General features: G+C 41.3%; 3 protein-coding genes across 6 annotated transcripts in view; 2 read left to right on the forward strand and 1 right to left on the reverse strand.

The window, feature by feature from the left end:
* LOC113505522 (eukaryotic peptide chain release factor subunit 1) overlaps window positions 1–12,673 on the reverse strand; it is a 31,228-nt gene extending 18,555 nt beyond the window's left edge. The window contains exons 1-7 of one of the 2 annotated variants that reach the window (XM_026888272.1): window positions 12,206–12,672; window positions 5,472–5,647; window positions 4,279–4,517; window positions 3,444–3,674; window positions 2,706–2,861; window positions 2,128–2,228; window positions 1,590–1,683 (exon numbers count right to left, since the gene is read on the reverse strand). In XM_026888272.1, the coding sequence (XP_026744073.1) occupies window positions 1,590–1,683; window positions 2,128–2,228; window positions 2,706–2,861; window positions 3,444–3,674; window positions 4,279–4,517; window positions 5,472–5,647; window positions 12,206–12,288 (1,080 nt within the window). In that variant the 5' untranslated portion in view covers window positions 12,289–12,672. Of the gene's footprint in view, window positions 1–1,589; window positions 1,684–2,127; window positions 2,229–2,705; window positions 2,862–3,443; window positions 3,675–4,278; window positions 4,518–5,471; window positions 5,648–12,205 lie in introns of both variants that reach the window. The other variant, XM_026888273.1, reaches the window with a different exon arrangement.
* A 719-nt stretch (window positions 12,674–13,392) lies between these two features.
* Window positions 13,393–25,842, forward strand: part of LOC113505521 (stAR-related lipid transfer protein 7, mitochondrial-like) — a 35,426-nt gene continuing 22,976 nt past the window's right edge. For 2 of the 3 annotated variants that reach the window (XM_026888269.1, XM_026888270.1), the window contains exons 1-2: window positions 13,393–13,857; window positions 15,996–16,111. In XM_026888269.1, the coding sequence (XP_026744070.1) occupies window positions 13,399–13,857; window positions 15,996–16,111 (575 nt within the window). In that variant the 5' untranslated portion in view covers window positions 13,393–13,398. The remainder of the gene's footprint in view (window positions 13,858–15,995; window positions 16,112–25,842) is intronic. The other variant, XM_026888271.1, reaches the window with a different exon arrangement.
* On the forward strand, window positions 16,517–24,470 carry LOC113505520. Its single transcript, XM_026888268.1, has one exon. It carries the CDS (start codon window positions 17,977–17,979, stop codon window positions 23,752–23,754), a length of 5,778 nt encoding a protein of 1,925 aa, XP_026744069.1. The 5' UTR covers window positions 16,517–17,976; the 3' UTR covers window positions 23,755–24,470.

Genomic DNA, 25,842 nt, shown 5'->3' on the forward strand with positions numbered 1-25,842 from the left:
AAACGAACACTTAATTTTCTCTTTACCTTGTAATTTCATCTTGTTTGAAAACATTTACCTAGCTATATTTGATTTCGACCGAAAGCAGGAGAAGTGCCAATGTGTCTTTCTAAAGTAAAATGGATTTTTTTTAAGACACCACTGATAAACAGACAAAGAAAAAATGTCGTGAGAAAACCTGTGTCCTGAATATAGAAACCTTCAATCACATCACATCTTTGTCAGTTGTTACAGGTCAGAAACTTGAACGTCTGACAACCAGTAAGGGGTATCGTGTTGCCCAGGTAACAGGGTTGAGGAGGTCAGATAAGCAGTCGCTCCTTGTAGACCACTGGTACTTAGCTGAATCCAGTTAGACTGGAAGCCGACCACAACATAGTTGGGAAAAGCGTGGTGATCAATGCTCAAAACTTGTCAATATAAGAAGAATTATATAATAAATAAATACCCAGTTGTGGGACATAAAAAATTATCATCTTACATATTTATAAGGGTATACAAAATACGTAAATTTATAATAGCCTACGTCGGGAAGCCTTAAGAAACCGCACTGACCTTAAAGAAGTCTTGCTAAACATGCGCGTGGCAACCCGAATATGCAATGCATGAATATGAAAGCAAATAATAAGGTAAAGCTTGCTGTGCCGAGTTAATTTATGATAGTTACGAGATATGATTAGAAAAAAAGTTGTGATTGTAAACTACGTTTTGAACACCAGTTTATAAGTAAGTTTTTTCTTTTGATACAACTCCCACTCTGATGATCAGAAAAACGTCTCCCTCCATTAGAATTTAATCCTTGTGTTGCGGGGGGCTTATGTTTTTAATAGCCGACACGGAAAACCTTGTTTTGCTATATAAATGATTTCTGGTGCAAGAAATTACATACGAAAAAAATTAAAAGCGTGGACAACTCGTTATTTAAAGGTGTGAAAAATATAGTAAACGATTTTAAGAACTACTCAATATACATAAAATGGTCATACGGTTTCAGAGAAGTATGGTGAAATTGTGACACGACAAAAACTGCGAAACATTGCCAATAACTCCCGCAATAAGGAATTTTATCAATTGTTGACCTATTCACATGCAAAAAGACACTCAAACATAGAGCACCTTTACCATATACCTTTGGAATATAAGAGTAACACCCAGGTGTTGCTCTCTCTTTTGCTTTCGAACCTAAACCTCCAGAGGTATAGGTTCGCAATAGGGATGATGACTGGGTATGGAAAGAGTAAATCTAATTAGTCTCTCAGTTAGACAGTTGAAAAGTATTAGACAAGTATTTTTTCCTTTTTCAGAAAAACTAAAATTGACAAAGTTTAACTGGTTAAAAAGTCTAGGAGAGGGGGCTTGTGACGTAACGATATCATAAAATTTATACTCAACCGTGACGTCACGCGTAAGTTTCATTCACTGTAACTTGGTGTATTTATGTTTGCGGGTCGAAGTAAAAAATACGTATCCATTATTAAAAAAATTGTCATCATCCCTATTCCGCAAAAATATTACAACACCCCTACACGCAGGCAGAGACGAGGGCAAAAGTAAGTAAATAATAATTATTAGTAAATCGTTCATTTTACCTCTTTATCAGTAAAATGTGACTTGTCCTTCTCCTGTTCGGGCGTAAGATGCAGGATGGTCTCCTGGTTGGTCGCGTGAGATTTCAGCACGTATCTGTCAAATAAAAAAACAAATTTTAATATAAGGCAGTCTGGAATAATTAAAAAAGTCCCTAAAATTAAAATCTTTCATTTCCCATAACTTCTGAATGGCTAGAGCGATTTTTGTCAAGTATGTTGAAGAACAACCGCGCATAGTTCCCCTTGAATATATAATAAATACAAACTATATTTTAATCGCTCAAACCCTCAAACAAAGACAGACGGACACGTCTAAGTCATAACAGCAGCACGACGTGTCGCGAGTTCGTTCAAGCATAAGACAAGCATTTTTATGATCCGCGAATACATGACCTGAGTCTAGGTGTCTTTGTGCATGTGAGTTGTATGATTGTATACCCTCCGCGACACAAAATAAAACTCCATAATGAAGGAGTCATTTTTTAAATGAAAAACCGAATTAAAAAATTTTCAAAGAAGAAAATGATATAGGTCTCACCTCTGAATGTCAAGGTTCTCCCAACAGATGAGCGTTTCGACCGCGCCGAGCTCGAGCGCGCGAAGAGTGTCGTCAACACCAAAGCAATACTTTCCAGTGTCCTGCAAACAAACATTACAAACATTATTTTCATATATCTCGTGGAATTCAGACAGGTTTCTTGAAGTAAAAACATCGATTAGCATCAGAACTTAGAGTGTGTGCATAATTTCATCATAATCGAAAACCGAGAAATGGGTGAAATTGAGATGCCAAGATTTTCTTACATAGTTACAAGTGAAGCATATAAAAGCGTTTTAAATTAATAGATTTAAAAAACCTAAATACCCACGTTTTTAAACGTCACTCCTTTCAAATTTTATCAAATCGGTCAAGCCGTTTTTATAGTTGTAAATTTCATTATCGGGTTTGAAGCTACCCTGAAAATTTCAGCCGGCTAGCTTATCGGGAAGTGGCTCAAAATTGAGTTACAAAACCCAACCGCAACATTGTTGTTGCGGTTGGATTTTGACAATCATGCAAACAAGAAAGTGAGTGTATAAAGAACGCGTGTTAAAACGGGGCTGTTACTGCCTTACCTGTGATATTTCATCGAAGTACCTCCCGATGAGTTTCTTCTCCTGTATAAACTTGACGTTCTGCAGCGACTCGGCCGCCAGTTCGATGGCTTGGTTGAAACCGTTCTCACCGCCGTACGATACGTCGACTAACTTTATGATTTTGGCTTGGAGACGCTGTAAGGAGAAACATATTTTTAGATATTTGAGGGATTTAAAAAGTTAACCATTTTACTAATACGTTTACATTTTTTGTAGCGCCTTCGAAAATATCTTATAAAATAATAATCTTATACAATATGCTAATATTACACTGAGAAGACGATCGACGATCAAAATAATATTCAGCACATTAGTATTAGTAGTAGAAATAATCGTATAATAGCATAATAGTAGTCTAATAATTAGTAGAATCACGATATAAATTTTCCGGAGGCCAAATATCACTCACTAAGCTATAGTAAGGCCAACGAGATAAAGAATGTAAACAAACTTTCAGCGTTTCATGACATTTTAATTCGAATAAACTATTATTATATACTTGTTCACAACATGGCGGACCAAATGTTGACAACTGCCGTAATCTTGTACCACGAAACATGTAACGACAGCTGTCATCGACCAACTCACGGCAAATATGCGCGTACGAGTGATAAGGACAGGGATAATAATCCCTCGCTATTGCAATGTAACTCAGTAACGGTCCGCTTGTTTTTTATCTCGTCTCGTTGGCCTTACTATAGTAATAATAAAACTCACCGGATCGAACATATCGGACTGCGACAATTCAGTCTTGAAGTCAGCGGAACCGGCGAGGATGAGACCGGCGACGTTCGGGCGGTCGGCGCTGATGAACAGCTGCGTGGCGACCTCCGCCACCTTGCGCACGTAGTTGTGGCGCTTCTCCATGCGCAGGCGGGCGAAACGCAGGGCCGACTGACCTCCGCGACCGTGCTTCTTCGGCAAGTCCACTGTGAATTTGTGTAGTACCTGCGTGGAGAGAAAATGTATTAGACGTTATAAAGGGAAACTTTTAATATAGGGGTACTAAGTAGCTCCATGATAGTTATACCAGTATGCCATGGTTGCAAAGAAAATTCCGTTTTCTTACTAACTGGCTCATTTCGACATTTTCGATCTCTCTGCTCTGAGAAGAAATTTCAATAAAGACTAATCTATAATCTACTAATATTATAAACTTAAAAGTTTCTTTGGATGTATGGATCTTTGTTACTGTTAAGCGCGCTCTACACTCGCGGCGCGAAAGGCAGCGGAAGCAACGAAACTCGTGTAGATGGATTCGCGCGCACACATCGCACCGTTCCCGGGGTTCGTTGCGGGGAACGGCGCGAATAGCGGCAAGAATTCACAGCAAGAATCGCGCGCGAGTGTAGAGCCTAGCTATACATGCAAAAACCACTGAACAGAATTGGACGAAATTTGGTTAACTCAAAAATAATTCTTGGGCTACTAAGACCCCAACGATAGTTTTTATCTCGCTTTTACGTCCCTGTGGGAGCATTTCCGATGAGTTCAGGGGGGATCAGCTGACAACAGCTAATACATCGTATATTACAACTCAGACAGCACTTACCTCTCTAGTATTTCCTTGAAGAGTACCAAACAAGGCACCGTTACCGTCCATGACGATGAAACCGAACTTATTGTCGTCGGCCAGTAGCGCCGTCAGGGCCTCCGTGTGGAACTTGTTGTCGCAGAGGTATAGGGACGTGTTGATGGGCTTGAACGGCTCGAAGTCTATGTTAACCTTCTTCTCCTTGCCCTCCTCTGTGACTATTGTACCGCAGTAGATTACTAGGCCGTTTGGAGGCACTGGAATTGAAAGGAATTGAATTATTAATAGAAATATTTTTGATTTTAAGAAAAACGATTCCCGCAGTAAGGAATTTAATCCTTGTGTCGCGGGCGGTTTTACAAACATACGTTCGACGTTTGAAACCAAAGTTTAGTCCTACGCGGGTTCGATCCCCGCGTAGCACAAAATTTGTGTGCAATATATTGATGTAAGCCCCTATACTACTACTATAATAATTTATTCAATTAAACATTTATTCTGTTAGTAAAAAAAGAAGACATGTAAAAGTATGTATGATATATCCTAAGTATTACATGTCTTCTTTTTCTTATGAACGCTGGAGTCGACATTTCCTATCTGACTACCCTGAGAAGAAATGTCGAAACAAACTCAGGGGTCACTCAAAAGAGACTGTACTCTTTTGAGGTCCGGATAATTTAAATGCGAATAAAAATGCATAAACCAATGCACGGTATTTCTTTGGACTGGCCTTTTGTGGAAAGTACCAGATCGATCTGAGATATGATGATGAGATCATATACACGGTGATTTTTTAGTCGTCTTACAAAACCAGCCCAGTTCATGTATCCGACGTAAAATACCCCTAGGCGCGATTTTTTTTTTTTATCATCATCTTAGATAATAAGTACGAAGAAAAATTAAACAAGAGAAATCTGAAATACACGTATACTCTTAAAAATACATGTATACTCTTAAAAATGATAAAAACGCCGCCGCCCGCTCCCCTCACTATTGTTACAAGACTCGGACCGCGCTCGCAACAGAGCTGTTTCTAAAAAATTACGAATTGCATCATAATATTGAAGAAAAATTGCATTTTAAATTTATTCAAATCTCATAAATACCTATTTTTTTATCATGAACGTGTTCTAGTTATTGGATTCATGAACTGGGCTGCTTTTGTAAGACGACTAAAAAATCACGGTGAATATGGGGGATATATAACATACCTTTTGTGTACAGTTTGAGTCTATGCTGTACGGAGGTGATGGCGCCGAGCACGGACAGTCTGTTGACACGCGACTTGATGTTGGAAGCTGTTCCGAATTCATCAGCCAACATCTTCGAGACCCGACTGATTTGATCCTTCGGTGGAATGATCAGGGATATCATTGATGTGCCGTTCCTGGAAGGAAAGAAGACTTTATTAGTATGGGTATAAAGGTGAATTTATCTATACTAATATTATAAAGCTGAAGTGTTTGTTTGTTTGTTTGAACGCGCTAATGTCAGGAACTACTGGTTCGAATTCAAAAATTATTGCGTTGAATAGACCATTTATCCAGGAAGGCTATAGGCTATTTAACATCACGCTGCGACTTATAGGAGCGAATATACAATGGATAATGTGGAAAAAACGGGGAAAATTATTCATCTTTGAGGTCTTCCGTTGCGTGCGCTGCGGAAACGGTTCAAGATCTTCAAACCACGTGGACGAAGTCGCGGGCAACAGCTAGTAATGGATAACTGTCGTGAGACTGATTCATTATTAAATGATGCAACGGTTTCCTCTAATGAATTCGACTCGCGACCCCGCCGCGTCAGCTCATGATTTAGGACTCGACTCAAAGCATCGTCTAAACGAGCCCTTATACGTGGAAGCGTGACGTCACAGTTACACGTGCCTTCTGTACATAGGTACGTAGAGGCGTAGAGGTTCAAAAGCTTAGATTAGAAGAATTAACGTAAAGGGGGTGCCTATGACGTCACTAACCAATATGAGAAGCGTTTTGCGATACTTGAAAATCGTTTTTGCTTTTGACTGCTATACTACAAAAAAACCATGACTAATTCATTTTATTGGTCTAAATCCTATGTAACACTAATAAAATTCTAGCGAATCTATTGCCACAAATATTCATACAACCACATTATTTTTTTACAAAAATCATGTCTAAGTGAAACTCAACCCTAACAATAGTTACAAAGGGTCTTTACAAGACAAAAGAACGTCGGTATTAAATCAGTCATTGCCCTATCGATCGTGACAACCCTAAATGAAATGGATGGCTAACAGCCCTTATTACGAACGCCTTAAAGTTTCATTTTGTTTAATTTAATATGTGACGTCGTGAGCAACCCTCGTCTAAAGTGCTTTGACTAGTCGAATATTTGAATGAAGGATGATATTTCATTAACGTGATATTGTATCTGAGTTTTATTACCCGAAATACACAAGAGTTTTATAAGCGAACAAAATCTTTATTGTTGCTTTCGTGAGGATGAATCAAATTTTGTCGGATCTCTAGGACTTGGATTGGAGTTTGAATACCATCAAACCATTTAATTAAGTGACAGAATGCAAATTTTTATTTAATATACAAAAACTTAAAAAGTCTGTGGCTCAAAAGATAGGTACCACAGAACTTCGTCATTTTTTTTTTATTCATAGATTCACATTCGCAATCCAGTTATTTGAACTTTGACCTTTAGCGGTCAGCGGGATCGTCCATTCAACAAATAATGTTTACGCTCAGATAACCTATATATAACCCAAACGAAACCACATGGATAAATTTATACGAATTGCGAAGAATCTACACTTATATTACTGAAAGTTGGTGCGTTTAATAACAAATCAAGTTTTTATTTGGAGTTTCTTGCCGGTTCTTCTCCATAAGAGTGACACTTTGGAACCGCGCAACTAGAGCCATCACCTTAACGTTCTGAAAGTGCCTGGAAAACGGCCTACTTAAAATGAAAACCTTTGATTTTTATTCTATTTCAAACTAGCTGTTCCGGCGAACTGCTTACAACAGTCCGTGATTTAAACCCTCCCTGGACTTTCACAAATCGGTTCAGCCGTTTTCGAGTTTTAGCAGGACTTACTTTTAAACGTTATAGTAATGACTCTAGTTGCGTGGTTCCAAAACGTCATTCCTGTAGAAGAATCGGCAGAGAAACTAAACAATTAAATCTTTAAAGAAAAATCCCTGACATTACGAACATAATTGAGATTTCTTTAACAATGTTATTGTATTTTATGTAACATTTTACATAATATACAAACACGTCGTGCAGATACATCATGTAACGCATACACGCCGCAACTATGCCGACTATGTTAAGATGAATAACTTCCTAGACAGGTGACCTTGGGACCATGATCTATCACTCTATGTTGATAATTATATCGAATTATAGTAAATGATTACATAATTTCATCACAATATTACTTGGCGTAGTATCAGGAGTGGATAAATATTTAGAAGTAGTTGTTTCTCGCGGTTTCATCTGCGTAGTACCCTATCTCGTTGTAGTTAAACAGTTTTGCCGCAATATTTTCATACTTTCTCACCGTTTAAACCTTCCCTGGACTGCTACGAATATTTCAAGACTAAAATAAGCCAAATCGGTTCAGCCGTTCTCGAGTTTTAGCGAACCTAACGATCAGCAATTCATTTTCATTTTTATAGATAAGAAGATTTACAAAATAGTAACGATTAGGTGTTGTTCTCGACATCGTCCTCGCTCTTAGTTTTCTTTAACTACGCATTTTCTACGCATCCTAGATCCTAGCACATCTTTAGTGGAAACGTAGTTTTAAAATAAAATCAATGATGAGCATCTCTCTGCCCGATCACGACCAGATCCTGGCTGGACGGCGCGTTCGTGCTGCAGGCACGCCTCATAGAGAAGTCAGCAAGTTCTATGGAGGCATCAGCATGCCGGGGAAACGGGATCGTCCGAAAGGATTACCGTGGCCCCGGTACACGAAGTACAAAGGAAGGAACATGGACGGTTTCGCTCAGTAGAAGTCTGACAGTCAACGCTCAACCCAAAACGGAAGGATTCATTTGATGATTTCCCATCCGAGAAAAATGGGCTCCAGTACATTCGTACTCTCATTACAATCTAGCAATTCAACTCGAGAATCGTGCGGGCAACGCTTCAATGAACATTCTGTACCTGGCTGGACGGCGTGTTCATGCTCCAGGCACGCCTCAAAGAGAAGTCAGCAAGCTCTGTGGAGGCATCAGCATGCCGGGGAAAAGGGTCGTCCGAAGGGGTTACCGTGGCACCGGTACTGAAGTACAAAGGAGGAAGAAGTAGAGAAGATTTCCCATCCGAGAAAAATGGGCTCCAGTACAGTCGTACTCTCATTACAATCTAGCAATTCAACTCGAGAATCGTGCGGGCAACGCTTCAATGAACAACCTTTACATATACGAGTCTAATAACATGTATACGTTTATACTAGTCCGTAGCACAATGAAGATACGACAATCATTATGCCATATCTCATGAACCAAGATGAACAGACAATTACACAGTTGACGTATTTCTGTTGTTGCTATTGAAACATATCATAAAAAAAATGAAAAATACACCGGTTGAAACCTTGAAATTTATTTTTCTTCAACCTCTTTTCAGTATAAAAATATTATGTAGAATTTACCACACTTGAACGGTTTGTTTTTCTTTATTTAATGGTACAACGGTTTACTCCCACGTATTTAACGGAACTGCCCAACTAGTTTCGGACCCAACCGGAGTCCTTAATAATGAGCTGGCGCGGCGAAGTATTTTTTTTCCCAACGTTACACTCTTGCAAGTCTGCCCTGCTTCAGGACAAAGCTATTACAATTTAAATATGAAATAGCAGAGTCTGTGTTAATAAAAAACTGTGGTCCATACTAAGAACGCTGTGAGAGTAACTAGGGATTGTTGGAACCTCGAGCGTCTAGACTTTAAAGCGCTTTTCATTGTTAATGGAGTACTTCAGATATATAACTAGATACAGTACAACGGTATAGGGGATATACAGACAGACATATATTATGTGCTTCATATTTTTCTGATAGTAATCATATTTGTAGAGTATTTGAAGGTGTATATCATATTTTTAAACGGCTACGGCACTCAGAAATTTGCTCACAGGGGTTTCACAAACATTCAAGTCACATTCTCAAGACACCCAGACTTATAACAAGCGTACGTGATCGTACGATCGGACCCGCGACACGTCGTGTCGTGGGTTTGGCGTGGTGGCATACACCACTCTATAATTATAATATGTATTGACTTGTTTTTATTTCATTACAAATTATAATTGGTATACTGGCAGGGTAGAAACCTGGCTTAAGACCCATCACTTGCTAATTGAAATACAGCATACACACCAAATCTCACCATTTGAGTACAGGCGCAAAACCTAACATGAAATTAGCGCTTGAAACAAAGACCTTGATACAACTCTTCTATGTAAAACAACCTTCAGTTCAATGGAAAACTTATAAACCTCAAGGTCGCACTTGAAATCCGTATTTCAATGACGTCACGTGAACATGTAAAATTTTACGAGCTTCATGCAATAAATCGAGTATGGGGGAAAATTTAAAGAAAGATTGAGTAGTCGTCGTAGTTGTGTGGTTTCTGGTATTGACTGGTAACAAAGAGGTATTGAGATCAAAACCGAAACCATCATGTTGATCTTTTTCAATGTTTAATCATCATCAATGTTTTTCCTACTGATAATCTTTGAAAGAGCTAAAATTTGAAAATACTGCTCTTGCCGGCGGCTCCGCCCGCTATAAATAGTAAAAGACTGTCTACCAACTTAAATCAAAATCTGTTTAGTGGTTTTTGTGTAGTAACATTCACCCATACATACAAATTTTCGCGTATGACTGCACGAATAGCCGAGTGGTTGAGGTCACCATGCCAAAAACACTGTACGTCGTGTCGCGGGTTCGATCCCCGCGTAGGACAAGTATTTGTGTGATCGACAAATGCTTGTTCTGAGTCTGGGTGTCATTGTGCATGTGATTTGTATCTTTGTAAACCGTCAGAGTCTCTTTTGAAGTCCAGACAATTTCAATGCGAATAGATATGCATAAACCAATGCACGGTATTTCTTTGGACTGGCCTTTTGAAGAAAGTACCAGATCGATAGGAGCAAGGAAAAAAAAACTCGCTCAAATCGCCCGTTTGAGAAAACCGCCACTTATACTCACATTGTGAAATTGTTTGGACTTTTAAAGGGACCGCAACCCCTAAGTTTGTTTTAAGTTTGATAACTTCTCAGGGTAGTCAGGTAGAAAATGTAGGTCCAACATTCTCAAAAAATACATATAATCTTGTGTCTGTGAAGTGTTTTGATGACACAATGATGTAAAATTCTGGGTATCGGAATCTTGTGCGACATTATCGTTCTATTTGCATATTCAATATATAAAACGTAACAATATTTGACTATTTATAACACAACTGTGCAAAATGAACAATTGAAATGACATTTCATGGTCACCTGATGTCAATGATCTAATGACTACTGAAAATAATTTTCCATGACTGTTTCATATATATATATGTACAACAGTTTAAAGTTCTCTTAATAAATAATGCGTTGTTTGATTATTTATTATGTGACTCATATGATTGAAAAATGAGTTTAGGATCTTACTTGCCAATAATACTTTATCATTTTCCTCTGCAAACCTGGTGTTAAAGTATTGTTTTCAAACATTTCAAGTTGCTCTTACAAATCTGAATGTTAAGGTCATATAAGCATACTTTGGGCTGAATGAACAATGACAATATTATAAGTGTTGTTTTTCATAGAGCGTAAAATATTCAGATATAAAATTTAATTACTATTTTTTAGTCTTGCTAACACTGGAGAATGGCTGAACCGATTAGGCTTATTTTAATCTTAAAATATTCATAGAAATTCAGGGAAGGTGTGTCAACTGTGATAAAATATGGCAAATTAGCAAAAAACAACTCTACATTGTTATATTTGACTGTTGGGCAGTACATAGGTCACCGGGACAGCTAGTATTTTATATAACTATGTTATAACTACAAAATGAATAAACAAAAGTAAGTGTTTCATTTTAAATGGTTATTTGTGAGGCTGTTTGAATGTGTGAAGGATTTTCAATAATGATTTGTAAACAAATGCCTTTGCCCAGTAGTGGGGCATCTGAATATTAAAAAATAGTTAAATAATAGCTCAAATACAAATATCATAATTACATATTATTAACATTTGTGGTTGCAACCACAAATTACACACCCATCATACAATTAAACAGGTGGCAGCCTAATTATTAACAACACAGTGATTGGAAAGCAGTTACTATGGCAACACTGTACGAAATTCTGCATACATACTGCATAGCAACAGCAGGTTGTTGCCCATATTATTATGTAAACAGTCCAACTTAATTTGTCGGTACTCCAATTTAAAAAATAAATCGCTTTGTCACAGCCCTAGTAATACGCCATCACTGGCAATCAGTGCTAATGGCTTCGCAAATTTCATATTTTAAATTTCGAATGGTGTTTTATTGTGAAATCATTATTTACGAGGCAAATGGCGCGCTGGAATAAGTACTACTATTGTTACAAAACGATTGTAACAAATGTAAATTTAACGAAAATGACTGAATGTCAGTTGACGTTGCTAAAACACTGAAAGCCAGGTCGCTATGCAACCCCCTGCGTCTCAAATACGCTTTGTTCTCATGTGGTCATTAAACAGTGCGCATTCCTATTGCTCGCGTGTCAGTATTGTCAGCAAGGTTATGACTTGCGCATGCATCACAGGCGCGCATGTGTTGAAAGTGACGCAGCCTCGTTGGCAATTTGGCCAATCGTAAGCCATAAAACACGCCACGATGAACTTTATCACCCAAACAAAACTTAATTGGATACTTTTAAAATGTTAAAAACTTACCCCCTTGCCATCTCCAAGCTCTTGATCAACTTTTTGATCTTCCATATTTCGACATTACGATCCGCCGACGATTCTTCAGACATTGTGGAGCGGGTTTATTTGACGATTACACCACAAAAAACACTAATAGACGATTACTAATTATAATAAAGTCTATTTAACACACCACTAAACTTCTAAATAAAGGAATACGAGGGGAAGGGTGCCCGACTTGCGGTCTAAACTGCTCAAATCCAGATCGAACCGGACGGACAAGAACCTTGCGACTTCGTTCACACACTTTCTAGTTCACATTTACGTCTGCCGTCGCTCGTACTTTTCTTCTTGTGCGGGGATTCTTGGATTTTTTCTTAATTCGGTTACCCCTAAGCATGTGGGACGCAGAAATAAGACATTACAGGGATAAAAAGATGACGTTGAACAAACGATCGAACGAACGCCTCGTCGTCCGTCGGAGAAATGAAAGAAAAAATTAAGCTTCGTTGTTGCCAGCACTAAAAATGTTCGCTCATTCTTGCCATTCGATTTCTTAAATGGTACATTGCCGATATCAATGTAGTTAATGGACTAATACGAATCATCTAAATCTAACGTAAAAAAGATTATAATCATTCGATAAACTACTGCCCATCTTGGATGATGCAAGGATGGTTATTCAAATTTTTTATACTGGCAACTACATCGAAATCTAGTGATTTAATGATTCGATATCCGTAATTAAAAATATGTTGACAACAAGTTTCAAGGTATTCAAATTTCCAAAATGTGTTTCTGTATTATATATTTAAGTCAAAATATTTCATTTAACCATAAAAAAACACATTATTAATAGTTTCTCTAGACATCAACATAATTCTCACTAAAAAGGGTGAAGTGCTTTTATTTCATATCGGTTGAATATCAGTAACTTAAAGAGGATAAGTCAAATATTTTGCATCCTCCGTTAATCATAATTTTAGAACAGTAATATTGGATTCAAGCTTTCCTTTAGTCCTGAAACTACATATTTCTTAAGTTTCAAATCTTTTTGTTACATCTCTCCTTAATAATAATTTAAGTTGCGAAAATATAGGTGATCAAAGCAGATCTATAAACTACAACCATCAAAATGACATAAGAAAAAGAATAAAAACAGTCTTGTAATGTCGATATTTTCTTCCCAAGAAAAGTCATAACAGTCGCAACACTATTTAATGTCATTGAGGCGAACCAAGAGAGGTTATAATTTCGCAATCGCTGTCGAGATGTTATGTAGTAAATTTAAACAAATTGTATCCTCTAAATCCACACTGAATAATAACGTACAATTTCGCTGCTTAGTAACGTCCCGTTTTATAATAAAAAAATGGTTTTGGATCGACGAGTTGGTGTCGAAATTATATAAAAACGAAAATAGTATGTCTTCATTCAGGTTTTTCCTTCGGGATTTTCGGGTGTGGAGTGCTTGGACAAGGATAAACTTAGTGAGTACGGTGGTGAAGAGATGTAGACGGGATCGGAGTGTTAGGGAAGTGATACAATGCTTTAGACAAACGTTTTTCCGTCCAAGGAGGACCCTACTCTTCTCAGCGACTGCGGCTTTCAAAGCCCGCGATGGAGACGACGAAGCCCCCGTGGGTTGTGACAAGAATATCACTGATGAAGAGTTACAGGTACACTCTTTTTTTTTAATCTATATTTTTTTTTTATTTGTTTGTCCATAAACATTTATATAACTTTTATATTTACGAGGTATAAATATTTTTGCTACTTTTTTTCAAATGACTGTGTTCCCAAACAGTTTACTGTTGTGATGTATTTCAAACAGCCATGAAGCGGAACCCTAAAAAATGAACTTTTAAGTATTTTATTTTCTTTTAATATGGGGTTGAATAATTTATAACTTAGTAAACAACCTAAATGATAAATTACTCATCCCAATAGCTTTTCTTATACCTTAAAACAAAACATGAATAAAATCTGAACTCATTCAATTTCTTTATTGGTTATAAGCTGAATATATACACATATTTTGTTATAGTTATACTATAACAAGAATAATAAAAATTATATCCCTCTAAATAAACACACATTAATTGTATTTATTTGTTTAAAAACATAGGTATTATTGTAATGTTTGTATAACTATATTTTTACTTTTCAAAATGTTAGTTTTATTTTTGGTCCAAGGCCACATGTCTAGTTCATTTAAAATTTAACGTGTACTCCATGAATTTTAATATTGAATACTTTACCAAGGTGATGTTTAGACAATGGTTTTATTGATGTTTTCATATTCAGTTGTTTACTACACATATATATACATCTCCCTCACTCTTTCAAATAAAAAATGACTGCAGATTATACATATCGCATGTTTATTAGTATATGTCGACAGTTGTGTATAGTTTAATCATAATCTAACCATCTTTTATCTCTTTTCTAAAGCTCCATAGATAAGATGCAGTGACCTATACACGGTGATTTTTTAGTCGTCTTACAAAAGCAGCCCAGTTCATGTATCCCGCGTAAAATACCCCTAGGCACGATTATTATTTCTTTATCATCAACTAAGATAATAAGTACGAAAAATAAACAAGAGAAATCTGAAATATATTCTTAAAAATTAGAAAAACGCCGCCGCCCGCGCCCCTCACCATTGTTACAAGGCTCGGACCGCGCTCGCAACAGAGCTGTGTTTCTAAAAAACTACGAATTGCATCATAGCATTGAATAAAAATTTTATTTTAAATTTATTCAAATCTCATAAATACCTATTTTTTTATCATGAACGTGTTCTAGTCATTGGATACATGAACTGGGCTGCTTTTGTAAGACGACTAAAAAATCACCGTGTATACCACTTGATTATATGTGCAGTCAAAGTTACATGAACTCTTGGTGCTACATTGGCAACATTAATTTGATGAGTTAGGGCTATAGAAGTTGCACCATATGATGATATGCCAGTTCTCATATTCGTTGTTACGCAAATTTCTTTCAAGTAATCAAAAATCTATCCATCCAATTTCATTTCCTTTATGAACTAATTCGATATTTTTAAGCAATAGAAAACTTTCGTTTGACGACTTCACTACGATTGTCAATTATTGCCTGTATTGGCATATCATAATACAGCGCATCAACTATAGTAGATATTGTGTGTTGAACGGCTATGCATCATTGCCGCGCATCGACTAAATGCGGGGACGCTGTACGGCGGTTCAGGTTTAGTCAGTCAGAGTCTGATATTACCCACTTCCTCGTTAAAGGGAATAGGTGTCCATGAGGATTCCCCCGCCTAACAAAAATAGAAAGGGTTGGTAGCCATTAATTTGCTGGCATAAATATATCACAAATACAAGTCGTACGTACAGGTTGTTCAAAGTTGCATTTTTTAATATTTTGAATAATTCCGTAAATATTATCATTAATGAATAAATAATTAGTAGATTACAAAAATAAAATACCCACGTTTTCAAATGTCACTCCATTCAAATTCTATCTGAATCGGTCCAACCGTTTTTATAATTGTAAATTGTATTGTCATCCGGTTTGAAGCTACCCTGATAATTTCAGCCTACTAGCTTATCGGGAAGTGCCTCAAAATTGACTTTCAAAAATCCAACCGGAACAAAAAACAAACAAGATAGAGAGTGTATAAACACGCGGGAAAATTTAAATAAATTTTATTGAATTTTAATATTTAACTGTACCTATACCTACATATATGTGTCAAATTAATGTCAACAATGAAGCACCACGCTGTATATTTTATCAATAAAGAGGTCGCATTGTGTCTCCTCCCCAGGCCTTGCTGCTGGAGCTGGATGGAGTGGAGACCCTCTCCAGGGATACTCTGTTCTGCACCGGCTGCGGCAAGAGACTGGTCATCGAGAAGAAACAGCCAGGAGTTCCATACTGCGTGTTAGTATGTTTAAACCTCTTTGCAAAGTGTTCCAGTTTAAAAAAGTTGAAAACCCCCTGGCAGAAAACTTTCGACCCCGACAACTTTTGAAATGACCGTATTTTATCAAAAAATTCTAAGCACACTCGTACGTAATTCTCCTTTAACTTAATTAAAATCGGTCAAACCGTTCGAGAGCTATGATGCTACGATCATACGTAGAATCATAGCACGTATGATCGTAGCATCATACGTGTTTTTTTTACGTTTGTATAAAAACGACCTTGTGCGGCCACCATAGTTTCATGCTTGCACTCAAAACACTTACCTTTTAGTTGGTAAAATTGAAGCATTCCAAAACTTTGTATTTTAACAATTAAGGATTTTAAAATCGTGTTGCGGGGGTTTCACAGATATTTACATCTCATGCACATTTGTTAACGTAAAAACCGTTGCTTAACTTCGATCCAACTTTTTTAGAATATTTTCTGTAGTAGGAACAGGAATACACAATCTCTGAAAATTTCATCATCCTAGCATTTCCCCAACTATGTTTCGGTCGGCTTCCAGACTATACGGATTCAGCTAAGTACCAGTGTTTTACAAGGAGCAACTGCCTATCTGACCTCAACACAGTTACCTAGGCAACACGATACCACTTCGTCAGACTTACGAGCACCTGACTACCCTTAACGACTGTCAAAGATGTCGAAACACGGAGGAACTCGTCGATGGTCACCCATCGACGGACCGACAGCATCAAGTATAGCTGAACCTGTGATCGATCAACTTGTTTAGCCACGAACGTGTCCGTTAACTCGTAGTAACTGTTATATTTATTGATTATCAGTACTCATAAGAGCAGACAGTATAAGTCAAGTATTTTTGCCACTTGAGCAGATATCAGTACCTATCGATGATATTTATAACTGTGCGGGACAGCGTGAACAGTTTAAGAGAAAAAGTGTAAACAATGAACAGTATTTGTGATTAGTGTTATATGATTAGGTTTAAGTATAGTTTAAGTCAAATTAGAGTCTGATTAGATTATTGTTTGTTTAGTATACTCCGGCCTCCTATTGGAAAACATTCCAGTAACAGCGACCAATAGGAGAGCCGGAATTAATTAAAGTTTATATGAAAATTGTGAATATTTGTAAGATAGGAATATTGTAAAAATAATATTTTTCTCATATTATAGGCTAAGTAAGGATTCAGAAAATGTATAGTTAACATACTATTGTAATTCATTTTTAAATAGAAAATAGCATTTTAAGTAAACGGCTCTCGGTGTGGTAAAGTATCGTCGTACTTAACCTTAAGGAAAAAACCGCGCGCGGGCCCCGCCCCCGCTCTTATTGGTCGAAAAGCGAGCGATCTTATTGGTCGGCCAATGGGAGCGGGGGAATTTCGGGGCCCGAATTTGTATAAAATGCGGCCCACACCGAGAGTCGACACATTCGGCGGCAACACAGCAAGAAGAGCGGACCAACAGGAAGAAATAGGAAGCCCTCGAAGACTTCAGCAACAGCGACGCCCCGGATACTACGAAGGAGCCCCGAGACATCAGCGAAGCCCTACAGGACATCAACGGAGCCCTACGAAATAGTCGACGTAAACAAACTGCGTTTGTTTACGTTTTGTATCCTCTGTTTGAGCGTCAATAAATTGAGTTTGGTGTTTATACAAGGGCCTTCTCATTTTCCACCAATCCGGCACCCCCAATAGTTGTGCTCGCGCGGTGTCTCTTGCTGTAAAGTTGGAGCCCGTGCGACACATTTAATGGTCCTTCGAGCCGGATACGTGGAATTGAGTTGGCCTTTCGAACATCGAACTTAATTACAGATCGAGTTGTGAAGACCGAAGAATAGAAGACAGAAGCGCCATGCCCGTCACACGCTCCGAGGGAAAGGGCCGCAAGGTCGCAACACAACAGAAGCCATCATCCGAGGACACCGCTACGACCTCGGGGACCGGCAACAGCGCCGAGACTGCGATCGATTCTACAGCCACAGGGACTACCGCCACGGAAACTACAGAGTATACATCCGCCTCCGTGACGACAGCCACCACGCAGTCATCGGCAACCACCGCGACCTCCGGCACCGCCGCCACCTCGGGCGCCACCGCGACCGCCGGCACCACCGCCGCGGCCGCAACAGCAACCAACGCGCCTACGGTCTCGGACTCCGCTGCTACCACGCTGCCCGCTCACGCCGTCAAGAAGACGAACATGAACCCCCCGCGGGGGGGGGTAACCGCCGGTGTCAACAAAAACAGAACAGAAGCATCTACAGTCAAGCGGAACAGGAAGGATGCAACCGGCCCACATGAAACAGGTGGACCGACCTCCCCGCGCGCCCCCAGCAAGAGGGGGGGAGGGGGGGGATCAACACACAGCAAGAAGGCGCAGCGGATAGCAAAGGCCAAAGAAGAACTCCTGCGCCTACAGGTCGAGCTCGCGGCGGCGAAGCTGGCCGCCTTGGAGACTGAAGACACAGAAGATGAAGATGAAGAAGGCGACGTCTCTATCACCGAGGTGAACGAGAAGGTGTCCAATTGGCTCGACACCAACAAGAACACAGCAGAGGAGGACGCGACGCCACAGCAGAAGACTCAGCAGCCCGCGCAGCCAGCACCGGCGGGAGGTCCAGCGGACTTCTCGCAGCTGGCTGAAGCAATAACGTTCGCGGTCAAGGCCGCTCAGCGACCGAAGTTCATTGAACTTCCGATCTTCAGCGGTGCACATCAAGAATGGCTGCCCTTCCGCGCGGCCTACTATGAGACAGCGTCGTCGTACTCTCCTATAGAAAACACGAACAGGCTTAGAAGAAACCTCAAAGGAAGAGCCAGGGAAGCCGTGGAGGGCCTGCTCATCACCAGCGCAGCTCCGGAAGAAGTTATGAAGACATTGGAGTCAAGGTTCGGGCGACCAGAAGCAATAGCGATGGTGGAGATGGAGGCGCTCCGGGGACTCCCACGCCTCACGGAATCGCCACGAGATATATGCATCTTCTCAACGAAGGTCTCCAACATCGTCGCTACATTGAAGACTCTCAGCTGTTTGAACTACCTATATAACCCGGAGATATGCAAATCTCTGGTGGACAAGTTAACCCCAACACTCAAGTACAGGTATTTTGACTACGCCGCCAGCCAACAGAAAAGTGAACCCGATCTCGTCAAGATGGAAAGATTTCTCAGAAGGGAAGCTGAACTCTGCGGTCCATATGCGCTACCTGAACAGGTAGCAGCGCCACCTACAGTTAGAAGACCGCAGAGAGTCAACAACGTGCAAACGTATACACCGAAGTGTCCAGCATGCGACGAGACGGGACACAACACGCAAGACTGTGCAGAGTTCAAGAAGAAGGACAACAGCGGAAGATGGGACCTAGCCAAGGCAAGGAAGTTGTGCTTTCGCTGTCTGCGTTACAGAAACAAAACCCATAGTTGCAAGCCCAAGCCCTGTGGGATAGATAACTGCAAGTATTTTCACAACAGGTTACTTCATTTTGAAAGAAACACAGAGAAGATTCCTACAGAAGAACAGGACAAAGAAGTAATCAACTCTGCGTGGACAGCAAAAAGAAAACAGTCTTACTTGAAGATCGTGCCGCTGAAGGTGAAGGGGCCCAAAGGAGTCGTGGACACCTTCGCTCTGCTGGACGACGGGTCGACAGTAACATTAATAGACGAAGAGGTCGCCAAGGAGATAGGTGCCACAGGACCCGTCGACCCCCTACGTATAGAAACTATCAACGAGTTGAAGACGTCAGAAGCTGCGTCAAGAAGAGTCACCTTCCGATTAAAGGGTATGAATGGTCACGAAGAGCGAGTTCAAGCCAGAACAGTTAAGAACCTGCAGGTCTCATCACAGAAGGTGTCCAGGGAAGTGGTTCAAGATTGCAAGCACCTGACGGACTTGATAGGACACCTGACGTACGACCAAGCCAAGCCACGACTACTGATCGGACAGGACAACTGGCATCTTCTGGTGACCACAAGGATAAGAAGAGGCGATCATCACCAACCAGTGGCCTCCCTCACGCCGCTGGGTTGGGTCCTGCACGGAAGCCAAACCAGGACAATGAAGCACGCGATCGACTATATATCGCATATCACAGAAGAATCACCAGAAGATGACCTAGAAGCCATGGTCAAGAAGTACTTCGAAATGGACTCTTTATGCATCGTCCCGAAGAAGCCCACAACAGATCCAGAACAGCAAGCTCTCCGAGTCCTAGAGAAGACAACGAGAAGAATAGGAGAAGGAAGATACGAAACGGGCCTCTTATGGAAACAAGAAGACATCTCGTTTCCCGACAATTACTGCAACGCCGTGAAGAGGCTCGAAAATATAGAGAGAAAATTAGATCGCGACCCGAAGCTTAAACAGAAGTATAATGAACAGATGGAAGCACTCGTCGCCAAAGGCTACGCCGAACGTGCTCCTGCAGACAAGAACCCCAAGAAGACATGGTACTTACCACACTTCGCTGTCATCAATCCAATGAAGCCAGAGAAACTCAGAGTGGTACACGACGCCGCCGCCAAGACAAGAGGGGTGGCGCTCAACGACATGCTGCTGAAGGGACCTGACCTGATGCAGTCGCTGCCTGGAGTCGTCATGCGTTTCCGACAACATCAAATAGCAGTCACGGCGGACATTAAAGAAATGTTCATGCAAGTGAAACTTCGAGAAGCTGACAGAGACTCCCTGCGATACGTGTGGAGGGGCAACAGAAGAGACGACCAGCCTCCAGAAGAGTACAGAATGACGTCTCTGATCTTCGGCGCGTCGAGCTCACCGTCAACAGCCATATATGTCAAGAACTTGAACGCCAAAGAACACGAAGCCACACACCCCGAGGCTGCAGCAGCGATCATAGAGAAGCACTACGTAGACGACTACTTAGACAGCTTCAAGAGTCTAGAGGACGCAGTACGTATAGCTAAGGGAGTTCGAGATATACACGCAAAGGCCTGCTTCGAACTCAAACAGTGGAAGTCCAACTCAACCCTGCTACTCCAAGAGCTGGGAGAGGAGGAGCTCATAGAAGATATGGAACTCTACAAGACAGAAGAGAAAACAGAACGAGTACTAGGAGTCATCTGGAAGTTGAACACTGACGAGCTGACCTTCAACCTCAACTTAGCTCGCGTTCCGACAACGCTACTGGAGGGAGAAACACCTACGAAGAGAGAAGCCTTGCGGATAGTAATGTCACTGTTCGACCCACTCGGCTTCGCGTCTCCTGTCACCATACGGGCGAAGCAGCTCCTGCAGGAAGTGTGGCGCAGAGGAACGGCGTGGGACGACCCTATAGACGAAGATCTCGCGGAGCAATGGACGACCTGGCTGACTCACCTACAGAAGCTACGAGACGTGAAGATACCGAGGCGATACCTGAACTACAGCGACGCTGCCTCGACACAGCTTCACATCTTCACCGACGCCAGCGAGTCAGCATATTCTGCGGTCCTGTATTGGAGAACGAAAACTCCTGACGGCGAGGTCAAGCTCTCTCTCATCGTCGCCAAGGCGAAGGTGGCACCGTTGAAGCTAACGTCGATCCCGAGGTTGGAGCTTCAAGCTGCAGTTATGGGCACCAGACTGGCAGACTCAGTCATAGAAGAGCACGAGAGGAAACCTGACTGCAAGGTGTTCTGGACCGACAGTAAGACAGTACTCACCTGGATCAGGACAGGGTCACGCACCTACAAACCATACGTGGCTCATCGGCTTGCTGCTATAGAAGAAAGTACCAAAGTTAACGAGTGGCGCTGGGTTCCGACGAAGCTGAACGTAGCGGACGACGCGACACGAGACGTCCCGCTCACCTTCGACAAGGATCACAGATGGTACAAGGGACCCGACTTCTTGTACGAAGAAGAGGACCAGTGGCCAGTCGAGACAGATACTAAGAAGATCGAAGACACTTCTGGGGAAGAGAAGGTGAACCACGTAGCGAATAAAAGAGAACTTAGATTAACAGAAGGGCTACCCGAAGCCTCACGCTTCTCTAACTGGCACCGGCTTCGATATACTACAGCGCGAGTTCTTCTATTCATTGAACTCTGCAGAAGAAATAAAGAAAGCGTAAATTACAGAAGGACTAAGAAAAACAAAGAACAGGATCCAAACTGGAATAAGATAGCAAGAAAAACGTCAAGCACTAATGAAACACAGAAGAAAACAACAACAAAGATAAATAGAAAATTCCTTCCAGTCTCTGCCGAGAACCTCAAGCAGGCGGAGGAGTTGCTGATGCGTGCTTCTCAAGAAGAGTCGTTCGCAGAAGAAATAGCCAACCTAAGGAGTGGGAAACCGGTCAACAAGGAAAGCAGACTACATCAACTCAGCGTCACGTGTGTGGATGGTGCCCTCCGGCTTAGAAGTCGCATAAAAGCCGTCAAATACATGCCAGAAGACTTCAAGAGCCCCATGATAATAGACGGAGACCATCCTATAGTTAAGACATGGATACGAGCGATACACCAACAGCTACATCACGCAGGAGTAGAAGCGACAGTGAACGAGTGTAGACAACAGTACTGGGTGTTACGCCTGCGCCCTACAACGCGCTCAGTACTGCGACAGTGTTTGTTCTGCAGAATGAAGACAGGGACTCCGCCACATCCACGAACAGGTGATCTACCACAGTGTCGTTTGGCTCATCACAAAAGGCCATTCACCTACACTGGGGTGGACTACTTCGGCCCGCTATCTGTAACAGTTGGAAGAACGCGACAGAAACGCTACGTCGCGATATTTACCTGCCTCACTACGCGAGCCATCCATCTCGAAATTGCAGGCTCACTCAGCACCGACTCAGCAGTGATGGCAGTCCGAAGAATGATCTCTCGACGCGGCTGCCCTACAGAAATATGGTCGGACAACGGCACCAACCTAAAGGGAGCTGAAAAGGAACTTCGACAACAAATAGATGAAGCGACGGCGGAAGAAGCTGCAAAGAGAACCATCGCTTGGCGTTTCATACCTCCTGGCGCACCGTTCATGGGAGGAGCATGGGAACGAATGGTCCGGTCAGTCAAGACGGCGCTCGCCGCCACTCTGCACGAGCGACACCCTACAGAAGAGGTGTTATCCACACTACTAGCCGAGGTGGAGTACACCGTGAACAGCAGGCCACTGACCCACGTTTCAGTGAGCCCCGAAGATCCAGAAGCCCTGACGCCGAATCACTTCCTCCTAGGAGGACAGGGTCGAGTACCGCTGCCTGGAAGTTTCACCGACAAGGACGTAGCTTCGAGATCCAGCTGGCGAGCAGCCCAAAGGCTCGCTGACTTATTCTGGACGCGCTGGGTGAGAGAGTACTTACCCGAGCTTCAACACCGGCGGGAGCCGCACGGACGGGGCCCAGCTGTGCAGGTCAACGACCTCGTACAAATAGTCGACGCCAACCTGCCCCGTAACGTGTGGGTCAGAGGAAGGGTCATCGACACGTACCCCGGCCCAGATGGAGTCGTCAGAGCAGTGGACATCCGGACAAAAGGAGGAGTTCTACGTCGACCAGTGAGGAAGCTGGTGATCCTGCCCCTGCACGACGACGGACCCGCACACGGAGGAGATGCAACATCGTCGCACGGCGGGAGAGATGTGCGGGACAGCGTGAACAGTTTAAGAGAAAAAGTGTAAACAATGAACAGTATTTGTGATTAGTGTTATATGATTAGGTTTAAGTATAGTTTAAGTCAAATTAGAGTCTGATTAGATTATTGTTTGTTTAGTATACTCCGGCCTCCTATTGGAAAACATTCCAGTAACAGCGACCAATAGGAGAGCCGGAATTAATTAAAGTTTATATGAAAATTGTGAATATTTGTAAGATAGGAATATTGTAAAAATAATATTTTTCTCATATTATAGGCTAAGTAAGGATTCAGAAAATGTATAGTTAACATACTATTGTAATTCATTTTTAAATAGAAAATAGCATTTTAAGTAAACGGCTCTCGGTGTGGTAAAGTATCGTCGTACTTAACCTTAAGGAAAAAACCGCGCGCGGGCCCCGCCCCCGCTCTTATTGGTCGAAAAGCGAGCGATCTTATTGGTCGGCCAATGGGAGCGGGGGAATTTCGGGGCCCGAATTTGTATAAAATGCGGCCCACACCGAGAGTCGACACATTCGGCGGCAACACAGCAAGAAGAGCGGACCAACAGGAAGAAATAGGAAGCCCTCGAAGACTTCAGCAACAGCGACGCCCCGGATACTACGAAGGAGCCCCGAGACATCAGCGAAGCCCTACAGGACATCAACGGAGCCCTACGAAATAGTCGACGTAAACAAACTGCGTTTGTTTACGTTTTGTATCCTCTGTTTGAGCGTCAATAAATTGAGTTTGGTGTTTATACAAGGGCCTTCTCATTTTCCACCAATCCGGCACCCCCAATAGTTGTGCTCGCGCGGTGTCTCTTGCTGTAAAGTTGGAGCCCGTGCGACACAATAACTCTACAATAATATAATCGTTTAACTCCGGAAATTTTAAGATCCAACCAAAGTATCGCTTAAAGTAAAATAAGTAAAAATTAATAGATTTAAAAAATCTAAAAGCCGTCGTTTTTAAATGTCCATTCAAATTTTATTAAAATCGGTCCAGCAGGGTTTGAAGCTACCCTGAAAATTTTAGCTTTCTAGCTTATCGGGAAGTGCCTCAAAATTGTGTTGCAAAAATCCAACCGGAACGACAAACTAACAAGAAATGTGAGTGTATAAAACGTGGCAGAATTATAGTTAAACTGATGTGGTCTGTTGTGTATTTTTTTTAAACCACACCCACACTAATTTATCTAATTCTTATGTCGCGAAGGTTTCACAAAAATTAAAGTCACCCAGACTCAAGACCAGCTATACGCGAGGATCGAAACCGCGATATTTCGTCTAAAACCTGGTAGCGAACCACTTACCTAGGATCCTTCTTTCTACTAATATTATCAACGCGAAAGTTTGTATGTATTAATGTTTGTTCCTGTTTCACGCAAAAACCGCTAAACGGATTAAGACTAAACTTGGTACACGGATAGTTTATAACCAGGATTCACACATAGGATAGTTTTTTCCCGAGTTTATGTTCCCATGGGATCATTTTCAAATCACATTTCTCCATTGTCTCGGGTCTGGGTGTTTGTGGTACCTTCGTTGTATCTGAATTCCATAACACAAGTGCTTTAGCAACTTTGAATTCAGAACAATGTATGTGATGTTGTCCGTTTTTATTTATTTATTTTCGATATGTTGCGGGCGGGTCCGCGGGCAACAGGTAGTAAAGGTCTAAGTCGATTAGCAACAAACTATGCAAATATAACTGCAGTCTAACATTTATCTATAGTTCAACAGTCACGGTTCAATCACATGCTAATTAAAATAACGTTGGTTCTATGTAAACTTCGTGTGTGAAGCAGCGCAAATAATTGATACCTCATCATTGGCCTAGCCTTTTCCCAACTATCTTGGGGTCGGCTACCAGTCCAACCGGTTTCAGCTAAGTACCAGTGTTTTACAAGGAGCGACTGCCTATCTGACCTCCTCAACCCAGTTACCTGGGCAACACGACACCCCTTGGTTAGACTGGCTGTCAGACTTTTCAAGCTTCTGACTACCTGTAATGACTGACAAAGATGTAGGAATAACAGCCAAGACCTACAATTTAACGTGCCTTCCGAAACACGGAGGAACTGTGGAACGCTATGACCAAGATGGTCACCCATCTAGTCAAGCATAGCTTA

This window comes from Trichoplusia ni, chromosome 26 (genome assembly GCF_003590095.1).
Source record: "Trichoplusia ni isolate ovarian cell line Hi5 chromosome 26, tn1, whole genome shotgun sequence".
In the NCBI taxonomy this organism is placed as follows: Eukaryota; Metazoa; Arthropoda; class Insecta; order Lepidoptera; family Noctuidae; genus Trichoplusia; species Trichoplusia ni.